Below are 27,003 nucleotides of genomic sequence, written 5' to 3' on the forward strand. Positions count from 1 at the left end.
TAGTTTGGTTCTCACATTTTTATTTAACAATCACACTTCGTTCCGTAAATAGGAACAAAACACCCCCTAACACGAGTTTATTTTTTTCAGCTTAAGTAGATTAAAAAGAAACCACACATCGTGATTGTCGATGACACTTTCGTTAAGCTGGCAGAAAAGAAAAAAAAATCTGTACAATTCGAGGAGAGTTAAAGCAGCAAAATATTCAGCGCACATTTTTTTTAAAACTTTTTCATTGTCCTTTTCAAGACCAAATTCCTTAGCTGAGGAGAACACACCTTCGCGAATTAATTTAGCGGCCGAACTCCATGTACTGAATTGCTGAAGCAAGCACGAAAAGTCAGTTTGACAATCACGCAGTCGTGGTCGATGACGCAGCGGTAGTCGTCGCTGCTGGCGTCGTCTCTACCTTTGAAGCGGTGGAGGACTCTTCATTCGCAGCAGCTGCGGTAGTAGCTGCCGGGGCTGAGCTGGACTCTGTCGATCCATTCGTCGAAGACGGCATTGCCACGTCGCTCATAGCTGCTGCTGCCGGAGCCCCTGCCATGGTCGTTGCCATAGTTTCAGCGGTTTGGGATGAAGCCATCTCTGTCGGCATGGAAACTTCGACGCTAGCCTTGTCCGCGGACTCCATCGCCTCGGCGACCGCGGCCGCAGTCGTCGGCTGAGCGTCCGAGACGGCTGGTGTTACAGTGGAAGGAGCGGCGTCACTCGTCTTTTGAGCTTCCGTGCTGCTTTCGCTCTGAGGAGCCACCTGCGTGCTGCTCTTTGTCTCCTCTTCTTGTGCGGCTGCTCGCGCGGCCACTTCCGTCGCTGCAACGGTGGAACTATCGGTCGAAGCCGGGGCTGCGGTGCTAGCGACGGTTGTCGTCACCGACGCTTTTTCTTCGGTGTTCTCCTTCTTGGTCTCCGGGACCTGGGTGGTCACCGGCACTCCGGTTTCAGAGCGGCCTTCGGTGTCGGCTGCCTTCTCGACAGCTGGTGCCGCCGCATCGACGACAGCTTTGGGTGCTTCCACTTTGGTTTCGTTCACGGTTGACGCGGCCTGAACGGGTTCTGAGGGCTCGGCCTTGACTTCAGCACTCGCAGGTGATCCCGTGGTGCTGGCAGGACTCGATGGCGGGGCGTTTTCTGTTGTTGCTGTGACGGCGACTGGTGTCTCGCTGTGGGCTTCGACGGCAGCGTGAGCAGTGACGGCGGCGGCCGCCGCTTCGGTGCTTACGGATGATGCCTCGGTCGAAGCCTGCGAGCTCGGACTTGCCGTGGCCTCCTGAGGGTTGCTTGCGCTGGTGGTGGTTGACTCAGCGGGTGCCGATGCCGACGTATCCTTGCTCTGAGCTTCCATGGTCGGAGCGTCTTCCCTGAATTCCGCGACCGGAACTGGTGACGTCTCCGATGCCTTCTCCATTGCCTCGGCAACGACCGCGGGGGTCGTCACTGGCGATGAGTTTGTGCTCTGAAAAATATGCAACAAGCCCAAGAAGAAAACAAAATGAATAAAATGTGATGAATGAATTACGTCTTTGGGGGTTTTCGTTTAACCAAGCAGTTCAATGCTCGTAAATTAAATTTAACTGAAACATACGGACGCTCAATGTAATAGTAGAATCGCTTCGTCAATAGCGACGTTACGTTTTCCAAGCCGCAATAGATGCGTCATCGAACTTTCTGCTAGCAACGACAATGATGATACCGTGGCACAATCATTGAGTGGCGAAGCAGCTGCGAGCCAGAAGGTCACGTGCTATATATGCTGCCCACCATTCCTGAAAAGACGAGCGGGATAGGAATTCACGCTATTGCGTCCTTCGGCCGCCAGGAAACTCCTTATAAGCGATGACCGCGCTTATTCGTGTACATAAATGACGCATCAATACCCTGGATACGACCTTACACTCTACACAGTGCGCGACCCCAGACGCGAGCGCGATGAACATACGATCATTATTATATTCCAGGTCGTGTTACTTCAGTGTTTGGGGGGAAACGTTTTCTTATGCGACTATGTGATCATCTCCTTGCTTGTCTTGATCATAATCGTCGGGCGAAGGTGCGCGCTGGGTGTCTTTGATCAGACTCAGCGGGCGGGCGCGCGCGTGCATGCTCACGACCGACGGTGGCCATTGTTGCTTCCTGCTTGCTTGCATGACAACGAGCTGCAGTAGGAACGTGCGTTATTCCGTCTTCTCCTTCCCTACCTGATCGCCCGATCGGCCTTCCGCTTCCTCCTGGCGAGCGGCCGTTGTGACTGAAGCCGGCCCGTCGGTGGCGGTTGTCGCTTCGCTCTTGCTTGGCTGTTCCGCCGTTGCCGTCGTGGACTTGGACTCGTCAGACCGCTCTGCGACGTGGGAACGGTTGTCATTAAAGCGAGACAAACGGTAGACAGTGGAAGGGCACGCACCAGCAAGGAATAGAATGAAGCATGATCGAAACAGACAAGCGAAGCTATAGTTGTATGCGTACTGCGTCGTTGGGAGGTCGACGACGCTACAGCGCTGAGGTCTATAGGCAAGGTGAGCCGGTGGGGCTGCCGCCACAGTGCCCTCGAGTGCTTAGGCTTAAGTTGTCTTCTACTAAAATCACAGAACCCATGAGTGGTGCTTATAACGCGTCGTCTTTCCTCCACATCTCGAGTTTAGAGCCTGGTGTAGCCGGGATAGGGATTTTAAGCACTAGACATCGATGTCTCTGCGGCACACCACCTGTATACATTACTTTTTGACCGCGTTGTAATTTAAAGCGTAGGCATGTGAGGTGGGTAGCAGTGTACTTCGGCTATTTTATTCTGATCTAATTTCTAGGGCAGTGAAGTAACTTATCCAACAAGTTTAAAAAGAGCGGTTAAATTACATCCGTAAAGATTACCTTTGAAACGAACAGTGTGATATGGTTGAAGCATCCGTAAGAAAACTTTGGAAATGTTGGGAACTTAGTAAAACAGCTCGCGCACACTTAAGTTAACAAAGATATGGGCGCCTGCATTTATGTTTCGCACTGAGTTGTACAGAGACGGAACCAAACGAGACAAAAGGTTCACTGGGTGATTAATACCTAAATTGGTAAACAGTGGTCAAACAAGAGAAACATTGGCCTGGAACTGGTGTTCTTACAAGGAAACTTGTATTTTCCCATTTTCGCAATGTTGGCTCCAAGTAGAGGATTTTCTTCTTTCGCCTCTGTTGATCCCTTCCTAATCTAAAGGTCTGAGATGATATAGAGATATTGAGAGCGGGGTTTTCGGCGCATTGTTGCCTTGGGATAGAAAACAGGCTAAACACGCAGGGAATGAATATATATATATATATATATATATATATATATATATATATATATATATATATATATAGAGAGAGAGAGAGAGAGAGAGAGAGAGATAGTGAGAGAGATTTCTTGCACTTCATAACAATATACATGCTGTGCAGAGGTGAATGAACTAGGAGGAAGCCCTCTCCGCATAGTAAAATTTAAGTCGAGGTCTCAGTAGAGGAAGCATGCCAGATTTCTGGGCCGGTACTGCAGCCTTAAAGAAACACATCCAGAGGTTAAGTATTCGGCAATTCCCAGGCGAGAAGAACTTCCGAGGATGCTCCTGCTTTAGCTCAGTCATATACGTATATATATATATATATATATATATATATATATATATATATATATATATATATAGGTGGATCGTTGTTTGTATGTTTAGAGGGAATCGAATTAAAGTTTAGCTGTACGGTAATGGAATGTTGTATTGAGTTCCGGTGCTTAGATGTAGCGCATGCTGTTTAATGCATGGGGAATGGAGCACATGTTATTCAACGTATGAAAAATACAATCAGCCAGTACAATTAATACAATCAGCCAGTACACTAATTAGGTGTAGTGGCAGTGCACGTCGCTCGACGCATAAAAATTGCGAGTTGTGCGCGTTGATTCGGGCAAGTGCCATCTCTTCCAGCCAGAAAACATAAAACAGTAGAAATAACACGAACAGGTGAGGATGAATTAGATTATTTACGTGAATTTACTTTATTAACTACAATCTTCTTCCTGTTCATCGGCTTCCACTATCAGCAGGGATTTACTTCCTACCTGTCCAATCTGGCTGTGCCCTATTATGTCAAATCAGCTTTTGCCTCAGCTGCCTATATATACTCTACAAAGCAGGTTCACTGCTCCTTTGGAGACCAGGACAAATGCCGTGTTGACACGATGAGAAAGCAGTCGTCTCGTTCCACACCACACAAATTGAGATGAAGTTCATGACAAGATCTGACTATACATAAGGCTAAAAGATGAAAATTTTCTCTACTTATCGGCTACTTGACCGCTATTGGAACCCAGGACAGACATTTGCTCACCCTCACGATTTTCGACCTAGGAACGATCAGGCTTACCTTCACTCGCCGCCGACACCACCGGTGAAGTCTCAGGACCAGAAGTGGCGGTCACTCTCACGGACTTGTCTTCGTGGTCGGCTTCCATTGCTGCCATGGTTACCGTCCCAGCTGTCGACGCAGACTCCGAGGAAGAAGAAGGGCTCTCGGTTGAGGAGGACACCGCCACCGTGGACTCGGCGGAAGTGGCAGCTGTGGTGACGGATGGCGAGGCGGCTCCGACAGTGGATGCTGCTGCCTCGGTACCGCTCTGGACCTCCGCCTTGAAGACGGCGCTGCTGCTTTCGGACGGGGCGGCCGTGGGGCTAGGATCGGTGACGGCGTGGATACTGACTTGAGTCGAGGAGCCGACCAGTGTCATAACCGGCGCCGCGTGGGAGAGCGACCAGGTCAAGGTGGCGCACACCAGGAACGCCATTGTCGTTAGCTTGGCCGACCCCTAAAGACGACGGAAAGAGAAGAGGGCGTTGAAAGTCAGGGCATTAATGGGTGGTTCCAGTTCACTTACTTTCCTGCACACGAGAAAGTTTAGAAGGAATATATATATATATACGCGCGATGAAGACCGTACTGCACCCACAACCGAATGGGTCGTGCATACTACCGTCACAATCTTTCATGCAAGCCCGATGAGTCAAAGCATAAGAGTACTGAACTTCACGCCTCCAATACTGCGCCTCATTGGAAGTGATAAAGTTGTTGGGAGGGTTCAAACAGAGAAATTGAATAGTGTAAGAAAGAAAACTTTTGAAAATAGTTGTATTCAAAAGTATTGTGAAGAGCACACAATCTACATCGATCCACTTTATACGGCCAAAAAGTTCGTTCATCGACTAAAAACTGAGAAATCGCCTCACCTTAATTGAATTCCTACAAGACAAATTTTTAGTAGCCTTAATTCTGCTATTCTTCACAGCTGACTTCTACCGGCTGTTCAAAGTACTGTAAAGCTGAACACGCTATAGGAGCTGCACTACAGAAACACGCGGAGCAGAAACTCCAGAAGCACCCGTTGTGACTTTTTAACAAGCTCATTAACGTTAGTGCGGGTATAGACACTGCTGCTGCATTACGTAATAGGGAAATGAAGTCGCAAGCTGCGGTTCTTCTACCAGCATCACGATGTTCATATTTAAGTAGGGTTGCATAAAATGTCGTTTGGCAATTTGTAATCAATCAGGGCAAAAAAGAATAGACTATATCAGGACTCAAAGAGTGCCAGAATATCGAGGTAAGTAGACAAATACGACGCAGTCGTACTGAGACAACACGGACGCAACCTCTCACAAGTTGTTTGAACTGTGTACTCGGAATACGACTGTGCACAAAAGTAACACTTGCTGCAATGACGACGACATTACTTGAGCGCGAAGCCAAAATGCGATATTATCGATTTTACAGACGACATGAACTTCGCTTCACTGACATCCTGCTGAACTCGAATCATCAACAGCATAATGCTGCTTCAGACCTTCGTCCAGCTGAGATGTTGTGACGCAGAATTAGCCGATTTCGACTCCAAAGAGTAGTGATCCCAGTGCGAAGGTAAATTTTGTACGAGAAGTTTCGCATATTCTTTTTTAATGGCCAGTCATACATTGTTTTCGGCATAGGGAATGAAAGTGGTAACTTGCGTGCACTGCCTCAACCTATACTTGAGGCAAGCAGGAAACAGAGCGAACAAGAACTACATGAAGTGACTATATTTGAAAACTCAGTGTCATGGCGCGAGTTCGGTTGACGCGGGACACAGATAATATAGAAAATCTTTCGGATAGGTATTTTTGCCACAGCGAAATTATTTAGGTCTGATGATTGTGAAGGTCAGGGGGAGTGGCTAGCGTTCGATAGACCAAAGTGGCTGTTTGCCTTGGGCCAGCGTGATCGAAGGGGAATACTTTGCGAACCAGCGTTTTGACCGAGCTCTTCATGAAGGGTGACTTAACTGCCTGGGCAATAAGTCCGAAATTTAATGAAGCAGATGAATGGATTTCATCATCACGCTTCAACAATACATTTGTTGTTGTTTTTCTGCAAGCTCGATGACCAAGTGCTCCATAAGTTCGAAATAAGATCACAGCAAACTAGATGTTTGGAGCACATGCATTCTAATAAATTCCAGATTCAACCGGGAAAGCTGCGCTACATAAAGTGCAGCTTTCTTGCGCAGCTTTCCAGCTTTCAACATGCCTGCAAAAGTAAATCAAGTTTCGCAATGCTTGCTTTACGCTTTGCTTTCCTTGTATTTGTGGGGATGATTGTTCCAAACGAAAAGCTCTCAGTTAAATGTGTGATATACATTACTATAATATACAATACTAGTGGCGCAGGACCTGGGAGAGAAACCTGAACGTACATGCAAATCCGTTAACCAAACATAAATGTCGCCATTTATGTACATATGTAAGTGCAGAACGGAGCGTAACGAGCACTTATAATTGCCCAGTGGTAACTTTGTGAAACAGGTGCGTATACATGTATTGTTCATCTAGGTTGGACTTTCTCCAGTGTCATTTCAAATCCAATTAATGACGCCTATGGCACAGGGTAGACAAAATTTTATTTCCGGGTTTTTCTATAGACAGGAAAATACACCGCCATCGCAAAAGCTACGACTCGTCATCGTGTTACATGATGTGCCTCAGAATCAACTGCCACCTTTACGCCATCGACTTCAATGTTCATTCAAGGATTTCTCGTCTGGCACATCGCTCCTTCGAGCTATTGCAGTCAAAGCTTTCGTGTGGCTCTGTACGGAAGCCCTTTATCACTAGAAAACGCTGAATTCCTGCGGAACGTTTGTGTATAGTAAGTATAATTTTTTTTTTGGTGCGAATTTGTTCAAAGCGGAAATAAGAAACAGCGCTCGCTTAGATCCCACTTTTCTTTTTCTTCCTTCGAAACTGGTCGGAACAGCTTCATTTAGGACGTTTGCCTTGACGCGCCGAGGGCCAAACAGGGCGCCACGTGGAATGCTAGCACGCTTCTTATTTGCATGATGAATCACTAAGAGTGGTAAGCCAAGTGCTCGCTCCTTGAATGCAAGGATGAGGCCATCGTTACTAAGTCAGATCACAACCGCAGTAGGGCCAAATAATCTCGACTGTTTACTCGACGCTAGTTGCAGTGCGATTATTCTGCGTTATGGAAGGATAATAGTTAAGCTCATGGTTGCGTTATCAAGGCTTATTCTGAGGCCATAGGTAGCTGAGGTGATGCGATTAGAGGCGCATTACCAAGGGCACAGGTAATAATAAGTTATATATATATATATATATATATATATATATATATATATATATATATATATATATATATATATATATATAGTTACACTTGTATGGGCTACACCTGAGCACGTTGTTGATTTCGACTGTCTTATACAGGGTGACCCAGCTAAAAGTAGCCAATGTTTTAAAAACGACCGAGCGTGCTAGGAGGCTCAAACCAACTCAGTGGTGTTGAGGATCGCGTGTCCTACTCTGCGGTATTTTTTTTTTCGTTTTGCAAAGTCAGTTAATTAGTATAAACTAATTGCCTCACTTTTTAAATATTGGCTTCACCAAGAAAGTGCTAATACGCAAGTTGTAGATCACAGTTAAAAATAGCCGACTGAAGTGTTTGCAACTAAGTACCATTGATGGAGCTTCTTGTAATTGCCTTATAAGAAAGCCCGCGAAATACAAAAACAACCACGTGATAGCGCCACTATTTCAGCGCTCCCACACGATAGATAAAAAAACGAAATCCGCATATCTGTACAACGGTTCAGGGACGGGCTTCGCGTTTCAGTTGGCCGCAAGGTACGCGCCAGCAACTCTCGATATAGTAAGATATGATCACGAACGAAAAGAATAACATGATAATTGCATTTTCCTTCCCGATTTACCAGTTGTGCGGTCAACATTTACTTAAGCCCGAGCTTCTTTTCTTCTTTTTTTCTTTCTTGCCTTGATTGTTCGTGCCTTATTACACAAACGGAGCGAATGATATGTTTATGCCACGTCACGTCGAAGCGCGACGCACCTTCACCACCGCCGCTCGCTCTGTGCTCTGTGCGCCCGATCGCGACACGTCACGCGAGTGAGTCTCGAAAAAAGCTTGCAAACAATGTCCTTTACTGATCGGTCGTCTGGGTGCGCTGAAATAGTGGTGCAATCACGTGGTTGTTTTTGTATTTCGCGGGCTTTATTTAAAGGCAATTACAAGAAACTCCATCAATGGTACTTAGTTGCAAACACTTCAGTCGGCCATTTTTAAATGTGATTTACAACTTTCGTATTGGCACTTTCTTGGTGAAGCCAATATTTTAAAAAGCTAGGCAGTTGGTTTATACTAATTAATTGACTGTGCAAAACGAAAATAAAAATACCGCAGACTAGGACACGCAATCATAAACACCACTGAATTGGTTTGAGCCTCCTAGCACACTCCGTCGTTTTTAAGACATTGGCTATTTTTAGCTTGAACACCCTGTATATAAGACAGACGAAATTCACATCGTGCTCAAGTGTAGCCCATACTTTCTTAGAAGGTATATACGTATTCTTCTACGAAAACGCCTGTGGGCTGCTTGTCACTAAAGAACATTGTATCCCCGGACCTGTCAGCTGAAAGCCATGTCTGGCGTGCCAACCAGCAAACACAACAAAGACCACGAAAAGACTGGAGATATTACACGCGCCGACGCGGTGTGTTTTAAAGTGCAGTGAACAAGAAATGACCATTGCTGCCATTTTCATACCTGCAACGTTTTTCTGTAACGCTCATGAAATACAGGCTGGCGCATATTGAATCCACACCTAACAGCGGAAGTGTCCTTTTCAAACTGGTCTCAGTAATGGGCTTGTCCGGAGAGAGCTCCTTAAGTAGCCAAGTGAATCCACTGCTCCTGGATCAGTGCCTCATAAGCTACACAAGGGGTAATTTTGGATCTTGTAGTCGAAGGCTCTCTATTAATTCGGACCTCCCATGTTTGTTTATCGTGAACATAAATTTAAGTAAGCCAGCTTTGGTATAGACTCGCAGCCCCCGGAATGCAACCGCCTTTGCCGGGAATCAAGCTCGTGACCTCGTTCTTGGCAACAGAATGCCACAACCACTGAGCCACTAAACCGAGCTACGACAAACCTTATTTTTTCCATTCCTGAACAATGCTTTCTGCCTACAGCAGCGTTGAAATGATTATAGAGGACAAAGCAAAGCATACGCACCTTCAGATATGCAATTGTGAAGATAATTACAGCTCTGAAACGAGGAAGTTAGATAAGCCACTTCTTGGCTTTGTGTGTATTGATTGACGATCTGTCTGCTATTATTACCACTCGTATATTTTAATGTACTTATAAGTTGATGTATTGTGTTTCTGCTTTATTTTTGATTTTCTTGCGCTTGCGTTACCACGCGGCATAACGTCATGATGGAGATAAATATAAGCATACAGTCCCATTTCATACAGATAGTGCAACAATGACTTATAAAATGTGTTGTAAATAAACTGTGTCTGTATCTCCTCCCCCCCCCCCCCCCCCTGACTCGATGTGCCTTCTGCAGGGCCTATAAGGTGCTTTACATAACTAAATAACTAATGTGTGATGTACACGTTGATAGCGTATTCAGAGGGACAAACGCAACAAAAAGTGTTGCGTTCTTTAAATGTGTCAGTGAGGTTAGTTATGACGTACATTATATAGCGGTTCTAGTTTACTTTAAGATTGCGATAAACGTTCCCACATTTTTTATGAATAGTAACAACTATACGTTAGCTGCTTAAGCTGGCAAGCACTTAAACAAATCCTCGGAGAAGTCACGGCGAAGTCGTAAGCCAGGACAAAATTTTCTTCGGTATATATCATGTCTTCGAGTAATTCAATTTTAATGTATTGTGCTTATAATCCTAGTGCAATTTTTCTGCATTGTGGGTAATATCGTAGGTTAATAAAGCGGTCAAGTTTTCTCAAAGTCGTTACTTGCAAAAGGTTATCTGTTGTTAAAATATGTAAGTCCCTGTAAGTTTTCTTTTGAATTAGCGGTAACGAGTCCACGCGAACATGCCCACCCTTCGACGCAATCCAGACACGAAGTGTATCTTGGAAAGATCTGCGGCGCACTTAATCCACTGATTCAAGTCAGCAACTGTAGAAATACGGCATTATATTAACAGGATTGAGAGTATATAGTATTGACTTACACGCCAAGACAGCTGCGTATCTCACACGCGCAAGCTCGGACGCCCCGCAAACCCTCAAGGATATCCTTTCCTCACGAATACGCAAGGCAACCAGGTGCTGCTGTAAGCTCGGGATGCCCGACTTCAACGTTTGCTTCAGTGCCACACATGCCTGCAATGCTGTTTCGGACGCCGTCAACGAACACAAGTGTGACTAGTTTTCTTGTTCGTTAAATGCGCATCAATATTCACCGCTTCTGTATTATACTGCTTCGTTGCAAATGAGAAGAACGTTTCCTCATTTTCTTTCCACGCAGTTTCGGTCAAGGAAAAAGCGAAAGAATAAACGTAAGCCTTGCTTGTGCCTGTTTTGAACAAAGAGGGCGATGATACCTAACGAAGCCTGACTGTCGCCTGTTCGTCAAATAACACATGACGACAACTAGAATCAGCACAGGGACTCTCGTTGCGCTTGTGTCAGGGGAAACAAAACGAAAGCGTCAAGCAGCGATCCGACGAAGGGCAGCGCGGGCGGCCTGCGAAATTCCTCGCCAGCCCCGCACGCGCAAACGGTCAGCTAGCGCGGCAGCTTTGGCCCGAACGTGCCACTCGTAGGGGAAAGTTCTCGGCGGCGGGGGCGCGCAATTGGGGACGCGGGTCGCGTACGGCCCGTCGACCTTGGCAGGCCCAGCTTGTCCTTTTCATCTCCGTCATTGTTATCGACTGCAGTGGTGCCGGCGTCCGTGGCCAGCGAACCGCGGACTGGGGCCTCAGACTACCTTGTACTCGGCCTGTGCTTGCGCATGTGTGTGTGTGTGTGTGTGTGTGTGTGTGTGTGTGTGTGTGTGTGTGTGTGTGTGTGTGTGTGTGTGTGTGTGTGTGTGTGTGTGTGTGTGTGTGTGTGTGTGTGTGTGTGTGTGTGTGTGTGTGTGTGTGTGTGTGCGCATGCATGCATATAGGTTTACCGTGTAGTGCTCTGGCAGTGCAAGCACGTAGCCACGTAGAACGAACCGCGCGCATCACTTCGCTTCTAGACAAGCACAGAAAAAAATAGGCAGCTGTTGTTGGGGTGGCCGCGATATCGGACTCTGCGAATGACGATGGTGTAGGTCTCTTGCGGAAACGTTCAATCGGGAAAGAACCGCAGCAGTTTAGCTATAGGATACACTCCTATAGAATAGGTCCTATAGAATACAGTGGGTACATTTTGACCTCTCTTTGACCCAGAGAGTTTAGCAACAAAACAGATCCTGCACGCTGTAAGAGATGTCCTGGTTTTCGACAAACAGAAAAAAAAGACTGGTTATTTCAATGTTCGCATAAAGATAAAGGCATGCGAACTGCAATCTCCCAAAACACTCCCAAAACCGAGTGCCAGAAGTACTGGACTTCCTGATTACACCGATGTTCCCAACTCTACGTCTCGAAATCAGATATCTTCACTAGGAATGAGTTAATCAAACGTCAACACTGAGTGTGACGTAATACTGACAAGATATAATGGCCAGATATGTAAGGTGGTGTTTCCAGTGTTCTCGTCTTTCACCAAGAATCACTTGATTGTCCACAGTGCCTTAATCCTTCGTATTGCGCCAGATCTAAATGTATTTCGTTCAAATATAGTTAGATAGTACAACGTGAGCCCTTCAATTTTCTTTGAAGGATGTGCGAGGCAATCGGTTTTAACGAGCGTTTTATAGGAATCCACAATAAATACCGATAGGGCCTGTAGAAACACGCAAGCGAAATAAAGAATTTAATCACGGACACTATTCACACGGAGTGCTATATGACTGGAAACCTTGCCTTTTATGTTCAACTTGTCATTGTGAACGAGGGAGTTGCCAGTAGCACAGAGCGCACGAACTTTAGATAACCGGCTACATTGGGAACAAATGCGTTCGCCCGACAAACTCCTTGATCGAGGTGCAAGTCGCGTCACCACAACCGCATTTGGACTACTGTAAAGCAAAGTGCGCCATGAATGGAGAAGTATTCACTTTACTCAGTAGGCCATGACCTCAGATACTTGTTATGAAGGTGACCTAATTTAGGATCTGATACTCCGCTTGTCCCTGCTTCACGACAATGTGTCTCTTATGCTCCAGTGACTCTTTGAGGGGGGGGGGGGGGGGGTGGAATGAAAGAGAAAAGGTTAAAGCTCTTTCGTACGGACAGTCTTGCGGATAAGTTTCACTACTCGATCACTTCCACACAACGAGTGTGGTACGAAGCGAGAGAGGTTAAGTTGTGCGCAGCTAGTTCGGTTCATGGCAGAATGAATACAAGACACCGCAGTGATTAAGCACCAGTAATTGCTCGAGCAGGAGGCGCCACTGGAAAGGTAGTCAAGATCTTACGTGTGGTAATATATATCACAATGCATATTTTCAATGGATGTGCGCACCCGACATTAAAACGAATCACTTGTAACATCCTGGGCGTTGACGACTGCTCGTGGCGCCCGACCGTATACCTGTGTCCCATAATTGCAACGCACTCAAAAGTTAAACTGCGATCGCAGATCCAACCCAGCATAAAGATCATGTTTCTGAACTTCTACGAATTCTACAATCAACTGGGATCAAGGATGAAGGCGGTATCTTGATCAAAAGCGAGATCGCCACGTGATAAACGGGTAATAGTGATCTAAATTTCGGCTGTCATGTGTACTGACCTGACGGAACTCAGTCAAACCCTCGAGCATGTACGCCGCCTGCATGCCGTTGAAGTGGCAAGTGCGGTAGAAGTTAGAAACGCAGCAGTTAGAAGAAGTTAGAAGGGTCCAACGCCTGGCACCTTGCGCATATGATGCCTGCCAGCGGCCCATATTTCAACCGTCGCTGGTTGTTACATCTTCTCCTTTGTGTTTTATACATCTCGCCGCGCGCGTGCGCTCACTCTGCAATGCGCACCCACGCTCCCTTTCTTTCGTGCTTCGCTACGCACTGCGCGCTCCCGGCCGTTCAGGAGAACAAAAGCGCGACCTGCGCGGAAGAAGAACCCGGCAGCGGCCCGGCCTTCTTATTCTCCGCCTCAGTGTTCTGCCCGACCACGCGGCGAGGCGGGTAATGACCTAGCGGCTACACTGCTGCTATTGTTTGCTGCTGCACGCGTGAGCGAACTGCCGTACGCGCGTTTGCGAGTAGGCATACATACATTCCTGATCTCTATAGTTGAGGGCAAAAACGCGGACCCATCATGTGGGTCAAATGAGTTCCGACCGCTCTTTGACTTTCACGCCTCTGTGCTTTCTCTGCGGAAGCCAGCTGCGGCGAGCAGCGCCCGGCTTTCTTACTTCCTGCGCTGCGGCGCCGTTTACTGGTACTTCTGGGTGAAAGTGGAAAAAAAAAATAAAAAAGAAAGGAAATGCCAGCTAAGGAGCAATATGACACCCTTCGCATGCATTATCTCGTTGTCATTATTACGAACGGGCTCGTGATCAACTTCTAGATGCCAATTTCTATTCCGCAAGTCGTCGTTGTATTGCGTGGAGACCAGGATTTCAGACACCTACTTTTTCGCCATATAGTTGTTTATGCGGAATTCACAAGCGCCTACTTTGTGTCTCTGTACTTTTTTATATTGATATCACTTGCTGGCGGGAGGTCACGTCAAGGAATTCATTATCTCGAGACAGTTTTTGAATGAGTTCACATACCGCCTTACCTACTTTTCTTCCTTTGTTCTAATATTTCATACGCCTTTTCCCCTTCCACAGTAAAGGGTAGTTAAGCAGAGTTATTCTGTAGGTAATCTTCCTGTATTTCGTATATATATATATATATATATATATATATATATATATATATATATATATATATATATATATATATATATATATATTGAACGAGAAGAAAGGGAACCGAGGCGCCCGATTTTTATTAATCATGTCATAAGAAGCCAACAAATAATGACACCAAGGACAACATAGGGGAAATTACTTGTACTTACTAATTGAATTAAGGAAATGATAAATTAGTGGAAATGAAAATGGATGAAAAAGCAACTGTCCGCAGATGGGGAACGATCCCACGTCTTTGCATTACGCGTGCGATGCTCTTACCATTGAGCTACCGCGGAGCCGTTTTCCCATCCACTTTCTGGGGTATTTATGTTTTACAACTAGAACTAACCCTGGGAGTGTTAGCCAGGATGACAAAACATTCGTTTTGTGGATGTCACGTGATTATCGTTTCTTTAATTAGCAAGTACAAGTAATTTTCCCTATGTTATCCTTGGTGTCATTGTTTGTTGGCTTCTTATGATATACCGTGTATATATATATATATATATATATATATATATATATATATATAGTCTTGATAAAGGCGGGGCCTCGGCAGAAACGTACCAATTAAATTTGTTGTGTTTTCAACATGCATTCCTTCGAATAAATACAGGCTGTTTCAGTTAACTTGGGCCAAACTTTAAAAATATCCAAATGACTACGTAGCTGGACAGAACCAAGGTAATCTTGTTCGCCGTCACTTGGAGGTACTCAGATTATTTCTTGCATTCCGCCTTATTAAATAATTAGTGTTATTTAATAGGTCAACTTCTAATTTATTATAACTAGATGAAAACTGTCAATAAGAAAATTGTAGAACATGAAAAACTCCCGATACAGCTTTCTGTTGCTCAATACGTGCTACATAAAAGTGTTTTTCCGAGTGTGAAAGAAGCCCGCGAATACACGCAGAATTGCCGCGTGCCGGCCCACCGACCCTGCTCAAGTCATAGTGTAATCATATTACTCATACGAACGCCGATACCAACATTCGTCAAGGCGTGAGATGTGTCCAACTGCAGCAACCCTCGTCCTATAACTTGGTACTCGCTGCTTCAAGCACATTCGTTTTGTCATCCACGGGATTTCCATGGTTCTTGGTAAAAAAGGAATTTGCATTAGCTGCTAAAGAATGAAGAAAGAGAGTTTTGAGTTAAAGGCCTCAAGGTGAGCCGCAGATGTAAGCCTAACCAAACTACAAGCCCTAGATTGCTACTCCAGAATGAAACTGCTGAAACGCAGACGAAGAATAGGTATTAATGTACAGAACCACTTTTATTACCTAAGTATCTCTTCGCATGTGAAACGACATACCATGCCTTCCTGGCTTTCTTTTGGGCCACTGAGTCGCACTTCAAAACCCCTTTGAAAGTTTGTTTTCTGTTACATAATGGAATGTTTTTTTTTATTATGCTTTACGCCTATCTGTTGTATCCTAACATCAAGTAAAACACAGGTTGCTAAATAAATGCATTGATCTAGTACTTGCAGAGACAATACGATTCTTTCGTACCTGGTCCCAAATATTACGTTTATATTCGAGGAATGCTTTTTGAAGTGCGTTCTCCTGATGCAGCCGTCGAGGAAAGCAGAAAGCTTGTTACTTCTGTGAAATAATTTTTTGTTTATTTTTGTCTTGTATTCAACACACACGTAGTACGATTGCGGGATAAAATAGGAAGGTATGCGCTTATTATCGATCAACAATAAATGTCTTTCATGCCAGCTATCGCAGTCATTACCTCTGGCGATTCTTATTATTGGCCCCCCGTTTCGCGCCAACTTTCTCGTTGTTGCTGTCGAGGCTTCCTTCGGGCTTGACAGACGAGAAACGCTTGGCAAGCTGCCATGACGTCGTGAGAGCAGGTAGAAGCGAATGGCATGTCTCGGGGAGACCTGGAGATGAGTCAATATAGGTGCGAGTTTTCATTCATGTGTCACACAATGTCATCCGTCCTGGTGGCGCTTTCTTCTGCAACTTCCAAATAAGTTTAGGATGTCTTAGGAAGTACCCGATGCTGAGTGCGTGGTGAATTTTATAGATGTTTGCGTTTTCCGTCTGCAGGCACGTGCACCTACATCATCTATGTGTATTTCTCACCTGCCAATATTATTCTATTGATCTTAAGCATTCTTCGCTCCAAGCAAATTGAAATTGTGGAAGCGTCGCAGGGTGTCCGACAACACTTCCCTGCTTCGCACGTGCAAAATGTCATTGTCAAAGCAACACGTTTGACCATGGAGAAAACGGCTGTACAGGCGACAAAGAGTGCGTCCAAGGACAGGCGCGTATAGACAGAACCGAACACTCTCAGGTAGCAATCTCTAGGCGTGTAATCGACGTCCGAACGCTGTAACGTTAAAAAAATAAGTAAAAAACACGGTGCGAGAAGAAGAACAAAAAAAAAAATCCGAACAACTGGACTCAGCGTGTTCAGAAATGTTGTGTACGAAATTCCTTGCTAACTTCCGCTGCCGATGGCACGTGATCATGCTAACCGTTTCGTGCTGCTTTCCAGACCCTGCGGTCATGCACCCTGCAAAGCCGTGAGCACCACGAATACCTTCCCGCCGTCTTGGCTGTCGGGCTTAAATTTGACGACATGACCACTAAGCTTTCTCATTGTCCGGTTTGCAGGTGACACAGACACGTTCGAGTTTGTTTTCCGGAAACCCGCCCGTATTTATCCACGCGTCGTCGTTTGCACCCGCGGACGTGACCCTTGGCAAAGCAGCATGCAATGCAGCAGCACTCAGCCTTTTGCAACCGTTTCACCGTACATCGCTTTACACGAAAGGGAATACTATTTTTGTGTGCGAGTATCGTTTCCATTGTCGTCACCCCCTCGAGGGGTGAACGGTATTTTTCCCTCACGCCGGTCAAACTCCCTTCTGAAGCCTTGGACAGAATTATTTTCCAGTGTCAGCCAGCCAACCAGTGTCAGTCAGCGAGAAAACCCCCTTCCAGCCAGTGCTGGGGTGCCTTTATATCCTTCTCGCCCGCCGCTCTTTGCCTCCTCCGCACGGAGCGGGGGAGGAGATGCGCATTGAAGCGCCCTAACCAGTGCGCGTGTTAAGCCCCTTCACTCTCCACTCCCCTCCTCTCTTTTTCTCGTATCTCCCATTAGCCTATATGGCTCTGCTCACGAGTCCTTGCACCAGAGAGACAGTTAGAAGCGCAATAGCTCCTTTTTTTCCACCTAAGCCCCAGCCCTTCTAACACGAATCACTCTATCAAAGCAAAAGTTGACTATTATAGCAACAGTATTCCAACCTCTCACGTGGCACGGTGCACTATGTCACGTATGCCTGACGTGCTTACCACTCAACTTGTGTCTGAAGGCTGACGTTCTAGCGTTGTGCAGGACTCCCGACATGTCGGACCTTGTCTAACAAGTAATGTATCCTTTCCTGAGGTACCGGCACTTGATGGGCAAATAAACTTGCACAGGTTGTCTTCTTTGAAGTGACAGCACCATACGAAAAGTGACTCTAACCTTGCGGAATCGCAGATGCACAATATAGAACTGTCACCCAGTTCAACAAAGTTGCACTGTCCTTCTAGCGAGTGAATTGGTTAAAAAAAACAGTGCAGAGAATCAACGGCCTCAGCTGACGCCCCATTTGTCCCCCTAAATATTGTGAGGGCAATCGTCAAAATTTTGCGCCAAGTTGTTGCTGCAAACGATGACAAGTACGTACATATTGCGACGTTTTCTCTTACGGCAATCGTCACAGTCTATTCATGATGTGTTCATTTGCGTGTGCAATCATTGTAGGTACGTGATAGAATGAACTTCCTCGCAACTTCGAAGCTTAAGTTGACTGGTGCTTCAGGTAGCAGCAACCGCTACGCATGAGAATTGCCTAATTAACAAATGTCTCAAGAACTCGCTCTGGTGCGTCAGAACCTCTCGTTTGAACCTGGGCCAGTATAGTGTAAATATTTCTTTTGCTCCTATCCTAGTCCTTTTTTATCACCCACTTGTTCATGACCAGCTGATATCGGTGATAACGCAGGCGGGGCGCCATTCGAACTATTGGAGCGCGATAAGGAGTAGCATTGGAATATAATGCTAACGTTATCCCGGCCCTGGTGCCATGCCGAGCGTTATTCGTATCTTAGTGGATGCCTGAAAAAAGATAAAGACGCCCCTTTTCATACATTGACCGGAGTGACACCAAACGCACACTTTCCATTTGCTGGAACGTGGACGACAGAACGGTAAGGATCGTTGCCGTAAGTCATCGTTGCCATACTACAAGCAGGTGTGTTAAAGACAACTGAAGAGGCGTAATGTGCAGGCAATAACAAAACAAGCTACGCCGTCTTCCTTCAGCCCTGACGATACAACGTGGGTTAGTGAATTATTTCGCCACACGGCTTCACTTCGGGGGACGTCGCTAGATGCATTCCCTCCTTTTTTTTACGGGGCAACTTTTCCATTTTACCTAATTGTTAATGACCTCGAAGCCTATTAACAAATGGTGCCGGTGCGGAAACGCTCCGCGGCTCGCGCTCGGCGTTTTCTGGTAATGACCTCCGACCGCAGCGCTGTACGTGCGAGGCCGCCGCCCCGAGATAAACAGGTCGCCCTCGCCATCATTCGGCGGGGTTACCTCCGCGCGCCTCTGCCTACTCCTGGGCGCGCGCAGCAACGTCCCGGGCCGTTCGGAGATCGCCATGAATACATGCAAGCGTGCGCGCTCCGGGCGACAAGCACGGAGGAAGACCTCCGTCCTGTCTGCACCGCGTTGCTCAAAAAGTATCTCATGTAGCCGCGTAGCTCTGCCGACGGTTCGTTGCTGTGCTCTTACTCTGAAGCTTCTGTGCCGTCTCTCTGTACACTGTACACGCTGCTGCAAGCGCAGTAAGAATGTAGCATTGTAGCGGTGGGAAGCCAGCCGCACCCGTCTGCAGAAACTCGACGTGTTTTGTTTCTCGTTTTCTAGCCGCAGACGTCACTCGTGAAAAGTAGATGAGGCGCGATAACAATTGCTACGGGCTCGCAGAAAATGCCTAACGGGGCTAACGTACGCGATAGAGCCCCTGCCCCCCCCCCCCCCCCCTCCCCGACACGCACACACACTTTTTGTTTCTTCATTGCAAGCACAGACACTGCCAGGCCAGCTTAATTAGGCATAAAGTATATCCAGTTTAAAAGGCTCTATTTGGCTTTCGCGTTTCATACCGCACAGTAAAACCCTCTTAATCGCTAAAGATTACTCAGGTGCTCAAATATGAAAACAAATAAATTCTGAGATGTATGCGCTAGGCTATAGCGCACGTTCTACACGACTATTGGGTATTTTTCTTGCTTTTTACATCATCGTTATCTTTCTTCTATGCATGCACTTCAAAGGTCACATAAGTGTGGTGCTGAACATGAAGGCCACTCTTGGCAAATTTTGTTCAACAAAAGAGCACAGGATGTTCACAGTGGCCTAGGTAACACAGAAGAATGTTGGATGTATATATATTAAGGAATTTGGCATTAGACGATCGCGACACGGACAGTCGTCAAGCACCGACTCGTCTTTGCTTCCTCATTAATAGAGCTTCACAGTCACAGCCAGATACTTGTTTGCATAGATTCCTGTCTTAGCACTTCTTGTCGCTCAAGGTCCTCTGTGATCTTCGTGTCAAATATTCCTTCGGAAAGTGCGAAAAACTCGGGGTATCTGTAGCTTTGCTAAGCAATTTCTTTCGTCGGCGTGCGCCTTCTAGTTTGCTTCAAATGTGGAGTCTACTAAACATTGTAAATAAAAGCTCGCATCCAAACGTGTCCCCTGCTTGCACGATTTTGCAAGCTTGCAAGGCTTTTCTTTCGAGGAACCCGTATGGGCTTCCTTTGTAGCAATTCCTTTGTAGCAATTGCTACGATTGGGTGGATGTCTGATTTTCCCTTTAATTACTTCTCTCCTCCTAGCGGATTTCCGCTGAGCTATTACGTCAAACACTTCCCTTTTGCTTCGAGTTGTTGATAAATTCAACTTCGCCCTGCCATCTGCTAGCCGCCTGGTTAGCTCAGATGGTAGAGCGGCTGCCCCGGAATGGCGGTGGTGCCGGGTTCGAGTACCGGACCAGGACGAATTTTTGCTTCAACTGCGAGGCTTTTCTTTCGAGGAACCCGTATGGGTTTTCTTTGTAACAATTGCTACGATTGGGTGGATTTCTCATTTTCCCTTTACGAGCCATTTAGCTTAAATATTTTCCAATTGCTTTTGAACGCAAGGCATAAATTAGGGTCTTCCAAGTTCCAAGTTCGCTTGGTTTCAGTAAGCCGGTGCAAACTGTGTTCCGAGTCAATCACTCGTTAAAATATTTCGAGGATTGCAATAACATCTTGCCAGACCTCTAAGCTGGGTATGCGCCCTGCTGCACACGCATTGACAACTTGATTTGATGCTGCAGAAAGCACCATTGTGTCAAATGCTTGCGGCCAGCATTTATCACCGCGGACACTAATGCAATATCGAAAATAAAGGGCAGCCCTCGTAAGAGAAGATTGAGGTTTATGGCGGTTGTCATAACTTGCGTCCGTTCGATTACATATAAGGAAGGCGTGAAATTATCAGATCCCTGGCATTTCACGAAGTAACTTCATGCATAAACGCACCAGCCCTTCTATCTCACGGCGTGAAGTATATAAGAAGCACGGAGTTTGAAACCGTTATAAATGCGCTGAAAGGTAATAGAAAAGAAATGTAGTTTGTACCTTCAGTATGCGTGATTTGGCTCGTGGCAAATTGTTACATAACATTTTACGGACAACAATCAAGCAAACCTTTCTACACAACGGGAAGTCGCTCAGACTCCGACGTTATCTATCAGAGCTGACGTTGTAACCGAAAACCATGCTTAGGAGGGTAGGTGAAGGGGATACTGCTAACCGTTGTTCATATCCTAGATTGAAATGTACAAACGTTCACACTCTTGCCTAGTGATCTCGAGCAACGCGCTGCAATGCAAATAACGAGTAAAACCAAAACGGTCACTAGTTTTTGTGCTCAACGCTGAAAACTTTGCGACTTACGTGTACAGGTAACTACCGTTGCTCACAAACGTAACCTTTCAAAGCAAGCAGCTATTCGAGAATATTGCTATCTGTGCCTCAAGGAGCACTGCTCGAATGCCTTAGGCAAAAGCGTGGGCACCTTTTAGACTCCTACTAGATAAAAGTGCGGTCGCCGCATTAAGCCACGACGTCATGCGAGAACACCGAGAGGTCCTATCGACATCTCGGTGTTTTCGCATGACGTCGCGGATCAATTCTGACAACGCAACTGTTGTCTAGTAGCTGGCCAACCAATACGCAGTCATCCGAAAGAGTGCATCATTGATGCGCACCCGTGTATACCTGGCATGCCACGCGAAGCTGGTTATAGTGGAACGTTTAACTAGTTGCTTTGAGACCTTGGGAACTGGGCGACCGTCGGATCAGAGTCTCAGCGCCAAATCCAAAATTAGCAGGAAGAACGTTGTGGCAAGGTCGGCCCTCTCCAAGTATAATTCTGGTGCGACAAACATACGCCGCGTGCATAAATATACAGCGCAGCATCAGCCGCCTTGTTTTGCGTAACACCGACGTAAACATCGAAAGAAAAGATAAAAAGTACCGAAAGCCTCTTTGATTCTTCTCAAGTTATCGTAAATTGAATAGTTTTTTTTTTTGCCTCCGCTACAGTAATTTTGTGCCCTTTTACTCAGAGAGTGTAGGACGTACAAGTTTCCTTACTTGATGCAAGCAGGCTGAACCGCACTGCTGCGTGCATCTGCGGCCATTCGCGCGCACTTCGCGTCGGTAGTCTTTGACGTACAACAATCACACGGGAGGGCTTATGGTATTTGATATCTTTTTTTTTTCGTGCATCGTGTAAACAAAATATTCTCCCCCGAAGAGCAGACTACCAAAAAAGAAAAGTATCAGTAGTAAAGCTGGCTGGGCAATAAACTGAGAAACAACTAATTAATAAACCCCATAGAAATGGACAATAGTAAATTTCTCATGGGAGCCGAAGGTGCCATAATATCAATATTCTATCAGCGTGCATGGGCCTTTCCAAGGTTCACATTCGTGCGCGTATGATGACTTCTATTCTCTGCGTGATTTGGCTGCACACTGGCTCGACCGAGCGCATCAAATTAATACGACGTATGGAGTAGTGACACCTGTTGCCTTATTTCTCTAGGACGCACAGTACCGGTGTGCACAAACGTAGTACTTTTTTACGTGTAGAAACATTTCTCAGGCGCACGTTGCGTCGCGTTTCTGCTAAGTTGTGAAATGTTACGACACGAGTTTGGGTGTCGTGCGTTCGCAAGCATTTATGAGCCAATGGGCACAGCCTCATGAATTACGAACAATTCAGGTCAGTCAAACAACGTGTCAAGGTTGGTAAGTATGGTCATATGGCTTTTCGAAGAAATACCAATTTGCCTTAGAAATGATAACCGTATGGAACACGTTAGCACACGCAATCACTAAACCATACTTTTAAGAAAAGAAAATTAGTAGCCCTTCCCCTGTCGAGGAAATGGGGGTAAGCGAAGCTTGTAGTGTGCTTCTTCTGTGTTCCTCCGAGCGAAGTGCACTGACGAGTACCACGCTGTGCTCCAACCACAACCGGTCACACGCACTGCAGCTGGCTCTGAAGTTCCGGTTGAGAAACTCGCGTTGAAACCTGGACGTAGCACCGGGGAAGTTGGCGCTAGCAGTTGCCGAGGCGTGCGCCACCGTTGTCGGGTTCCTGGAGGGCTAGACGACGCTGACATTTGGCCTCAGCATCGCGCTCCCTCTACTCGGGGTCCGCGGCTCTTCGCTGACGTTTGGCCTCAACATCACGCTCCATGGTCCGCGGCTCTTCGCTGACGTTTTGCCTGGGCTTCGGAAGCCCTCACGCTAGATTCGGCTCCTCGCCGACGAGCCCTTTCCCAAGTGGGTTCATTCTAGATGGATTTCCATGAAATTTCTTCAAAATTATATCTGTCTGTTACGTAAGACAATGAATGGCTCATACCCCCTTAAGCAATGGATCATGCCCCATAAACGCGGCCTCCCCGTTACGACGACAGAAGAGAAGTGAAATTCTACACTGGAATGATTAGCAGCCACGCAGCCAGCTGTGGAAGCGGACGACGACGACGAATGTGGGAGCAGTTGCACGAGCGCGTGCCGAGCACGAGCCACTTGTGCAGCTCTGGGAGCAGCTGCTTTTTTTTTTAGCGTTACATCACCGACGCAGGCTAGCGTATACAAGCTTCGTTTGAAAAGACTACGTGGTCACCCAATAGCATTGGAACTGCTCGGTGGCTGTAGGGCAGAAGGGGCTCCCTTTATGAAAATTGTGCTCCCTTTGGAGCTTGTCTTGCCCCCAAACAATACTCGTGATCTATCTTACGTGCACTCTAAGAGCGTGTCTACATACTTATAAAAATGATCTTAACGTATCGGACCTTAGAAAGAAATGTTTAGCTGGGATATCGAAACTCATAAAAAATGCAGAGGGTCACTCAAGAGTAGCCTTGAGTGGGCCACCACATACAGCGTCATCTGTTCCGGTGACGAGACATCAGCTGAATGATTCCCTGGATCTACGCAGTTAGTGTCCAACTTCAATACAGTCGAACCCGGATATATCAAACCCACATATAACGAATTATTATGTATAACGAGCAGCAGTAAAATCCTCTTCAAAATTTTTATGTAAAATTTTTGTATGTCGAAGTACCTATAGATCGAACTTTTTTGTGAACCCCTCCAGATTCGGTATATACGGGATTTGATATATCCGGGTTCGACTGTTTTTCACATTGATTTTATTTTAATCAATGTCTTGAGCACTTGGATACGACAACTTTTTTTCCGCCGCCTATTCCATGGACACATTGAGAGCCGAGCACTTAACACCCACCGCTGTGCACTAATCTCTTGTAGCATGAAACACAGTGGACATATATGCAAAAACATTTATGTCATATAGTTCAGCAGTACAATTGCGTGTCTAGTATCAATGCGCAGCAGTGGGCTCACGCCAACAGTTTGTTGTTTTGTGTAGAGGCAGCGAAGTACCTATCCTTGACCTAAGTGCACCCAACAGAACGGTGCTGCTCAAGCTGTGTAACGGCACGCTAAAGGAGAGCGGCCCACACGTCTCCTGTTCAGATTCCCGCGCGCCGAGGCGGTCGCGTAGCTCGCGAGCGGAATTTTAAACGAGGGTGGCTGCCTGCCTCCGTGTTTCAAGCTGTTATCTTTGGAACGAAGGCGAAAGGACTTGCAAATACAGGAAGCAACAAAATGCAGCTACCACTTTGTCCCCCTCGACCCCGCGGGAGGTTTTCGCCTTCTCGAGCGCAGTGTTGTCGATGATAGTTATCTAGTGCGATATTCAGGGCCATTACATTTCTGCATAGCTGCCTGCCTTTCGCATCTCGTTTATCTATCTCTCTCTCTCTTTCGCGGTATCGTACTTATTCCCTCTGAAATTTCATTGCAATATCGCCGTGGCAGTTCAGCTTCCAAAAGATGTGATTCGCCTGAGGTGTATTTTTTTATTGTGGTTGCTTCAACAATATGTGCTTCATGATGAGCGTAAGCCAGATTGGTGGCGCCAGAATAACTGAATCGCTGCCAAGGAAATATAACTGTGGTTCCGAAGACAAATAATGAGACTGAGGTAAGAGGACGGAAAGTTAGCAGCTGTAAGGTGGGAATAGTATAGGCGTCGGATGGAGCAAGTGCGGACCACTTGTACAGGTGCTGCAATGAGCTCAGTTCAGCTGACAATGACTATGATGCGTAGCTAATTCTGAAAAGCAGATTGCCGGCGCTGCCAATAGCTCACAGTCGCCTACTTCCCATAACTTTTCTCTCGAAGAAAATTGCTGAACGCGAGCAGGAAAATTAAGAACAGCTAGATATCGTCACGGGAATGTCATGAGGGGTGTTTACATCTGTAGTGCGGCGGAAGCGCTGCAGTCAAACAATACTATCGCCTCTCTCACACACTTAAAAAATTACCCATAAATATAGCCTTGTTTGGTTGTCCTCGGAGTATGCGTAAAATGCCCAGTTAAGGTAATACATTCAAAGTTAATGTAAGAAATGCAAGCGAAATAAGCCGCTCGCATTACATGGAGTTGATGGTGCTATCAAGCTATCGATTTGAATTGGAGCAGACCCTCGGGACAAGCTGAAGCGCAGCTTAAGAAAGGGAAAGAAAAACGGATGTAAATGAAATGGCTACACAGGAGTTGCGCCATACGAGTTCATACTTGAGATGACCCCGCTGATTTAAGTGACACGTCGAGGGCAGATAGTGATTAACCTGTCCTTCCGCGTCAAAACTTATTTCCGTTTGAGTCATTTCGAATTTAACAATTATGCCACCGTTTAGACACCGCGGTGTGGAAGCCGGTTACTTCAGCTTAGATGCTGCGTGCGATAAATAATAACGACGAGTACTTACCATGGTGGACGAAGCAATCAGAAAGGATGTTGGCTGAGCTTTAGCTTGATTCCGCAAGGATTCCGGGGCAACCACAGTCAGCGGCCAATTAGGAAGGACCTCGGGAGTCGACGAGAAAGTGATCTCAGCCCTGGAAGGGGATGTTCTGCTGACCAACTGGTTCCTGAGATGTAATCGAGTTATTTCTCCGCACTGAAAGTTTGGAATCGGACTGGAAGTACGGCTCCTAAAGACCCGATCAGGAGTTTGCTCGACGAGCTTTTTGTACCGCGGTGTTTCGACCGTGGAGAAGAGAACGGTAGAGATGCGACCGGACCCACGTTCTGCGTGCGCGATCGGCTTGTACTGGCGTTTCCGAAGGATGGCACGTCGGCTTTACGGACGACCCTTCCTTCCTCCCCCCACCCCCTCCCACAGCACTTCCCCTTCCCCCCTCTCCTCGCCCCGACGGGGTTCTCTTTTTTTCGCGCTTTGTTTCGTGTCGCCCGTGCCGCCGCGCCGCCACCATCACCATCACGAACCAACAGCTCCGGCCGAGCGTACCCTTCCTCCTCGCCCTAAACCCCGCACTCTCCTCAGATGCCCCACCTGAGGCGCCCAGGTAGCAAGCCGCAGCACGGGACGGGTAGGAAGACAAGCGCATAGGAACGAGAGAAGATGAGTCTGGGGTGAGTTTGAGAAGAGGAGGGGAGGGGGGTTAGTAGTGTGTGTGTGCGCGTGCGTTAGGGGTGCGGGTGGTAAGGGAGTAAGCTTGTGCACCGGCAGCTCTGTCCGGTGTTGGGCGAGCGGCGGCTTGATTGGCGCCGAAGATGAGGCGGCAGAGGGGCGAGATATGTGCGCCGTTTCTTCTCTGCGCGGGCGCCTCTCGTCTTCGTCGTCGCCGTAGAGATCCCTGTGGTAAGCCCGGTCGGATGGACGCCGCGTTCGGCGCGACGGGGCGCCGGTCGACCCATCATGTGGTCGTCTCACCCCGGGAGCATTCCAGGGCCACGGACTAGCAGGGTTCCTCTTGTTCCCCCGTGGTTGCTTATCAGTTGGTAGACGTGCGTCCCGATCCTTCGGTGTCGCGCCTACCTACGGCTCTAAGCTCACGTGCGCGCTTGCACGCGCACACGTACCCTTTCGCTGCTTTCTTCGACAATCTTTAACTTAGCCGGAAAATTCCAGACGATCTAATCTGAGGGAACATGGCG

At 46.8% G+C, this 27,003-nt stretch overlaps 1 protein-coding gene across 1 annotated transcript; it reads right to left on the minus strand.

Moving 5' to 3' along the window:
• LOC119450121 (uncharacterized) lies at positions 1-26,184 on the minus strand. The gene is made up of 4 exons (XM_037713487.2): positions 25,811-26,184; positions 4,383-4,821; positions 2,199-2,338; positions 1-1,456 (listed from the first exon to the last, which is right to left on the minus strand). The coding sequence occupies exons 1-4, from the start codon at positions 25,811-25,813 to the stop codon at positions 353-355; spliced, it is 1,686 nt and encodes a 561-aa protein (XP_037569415.1). The 5' UTR covers positions 25,814-26,184; the 3' UTR covers positions 1-352.
• Between the last annotated feature and the right edge of the window lie 819 nt (positions 26,185-27,003).

The sequence above is a fragment of the Dermacentor silvarum genome, chromosome 4 (assembly GCF_013339745.2).
Source record: "Dermacentor silvarum isolate Dsil-2018 chromosome 4, BIME_Dsil_1.4, whole genome shotgun sequence".
In the NCBI taxonomy this organism is placed as follows: Eukaryota; Metazoa; Arthropoda; class Arachnida; order Ixodida; family Ixodidae; genus Dermacentor; species Dermacentor silvarum.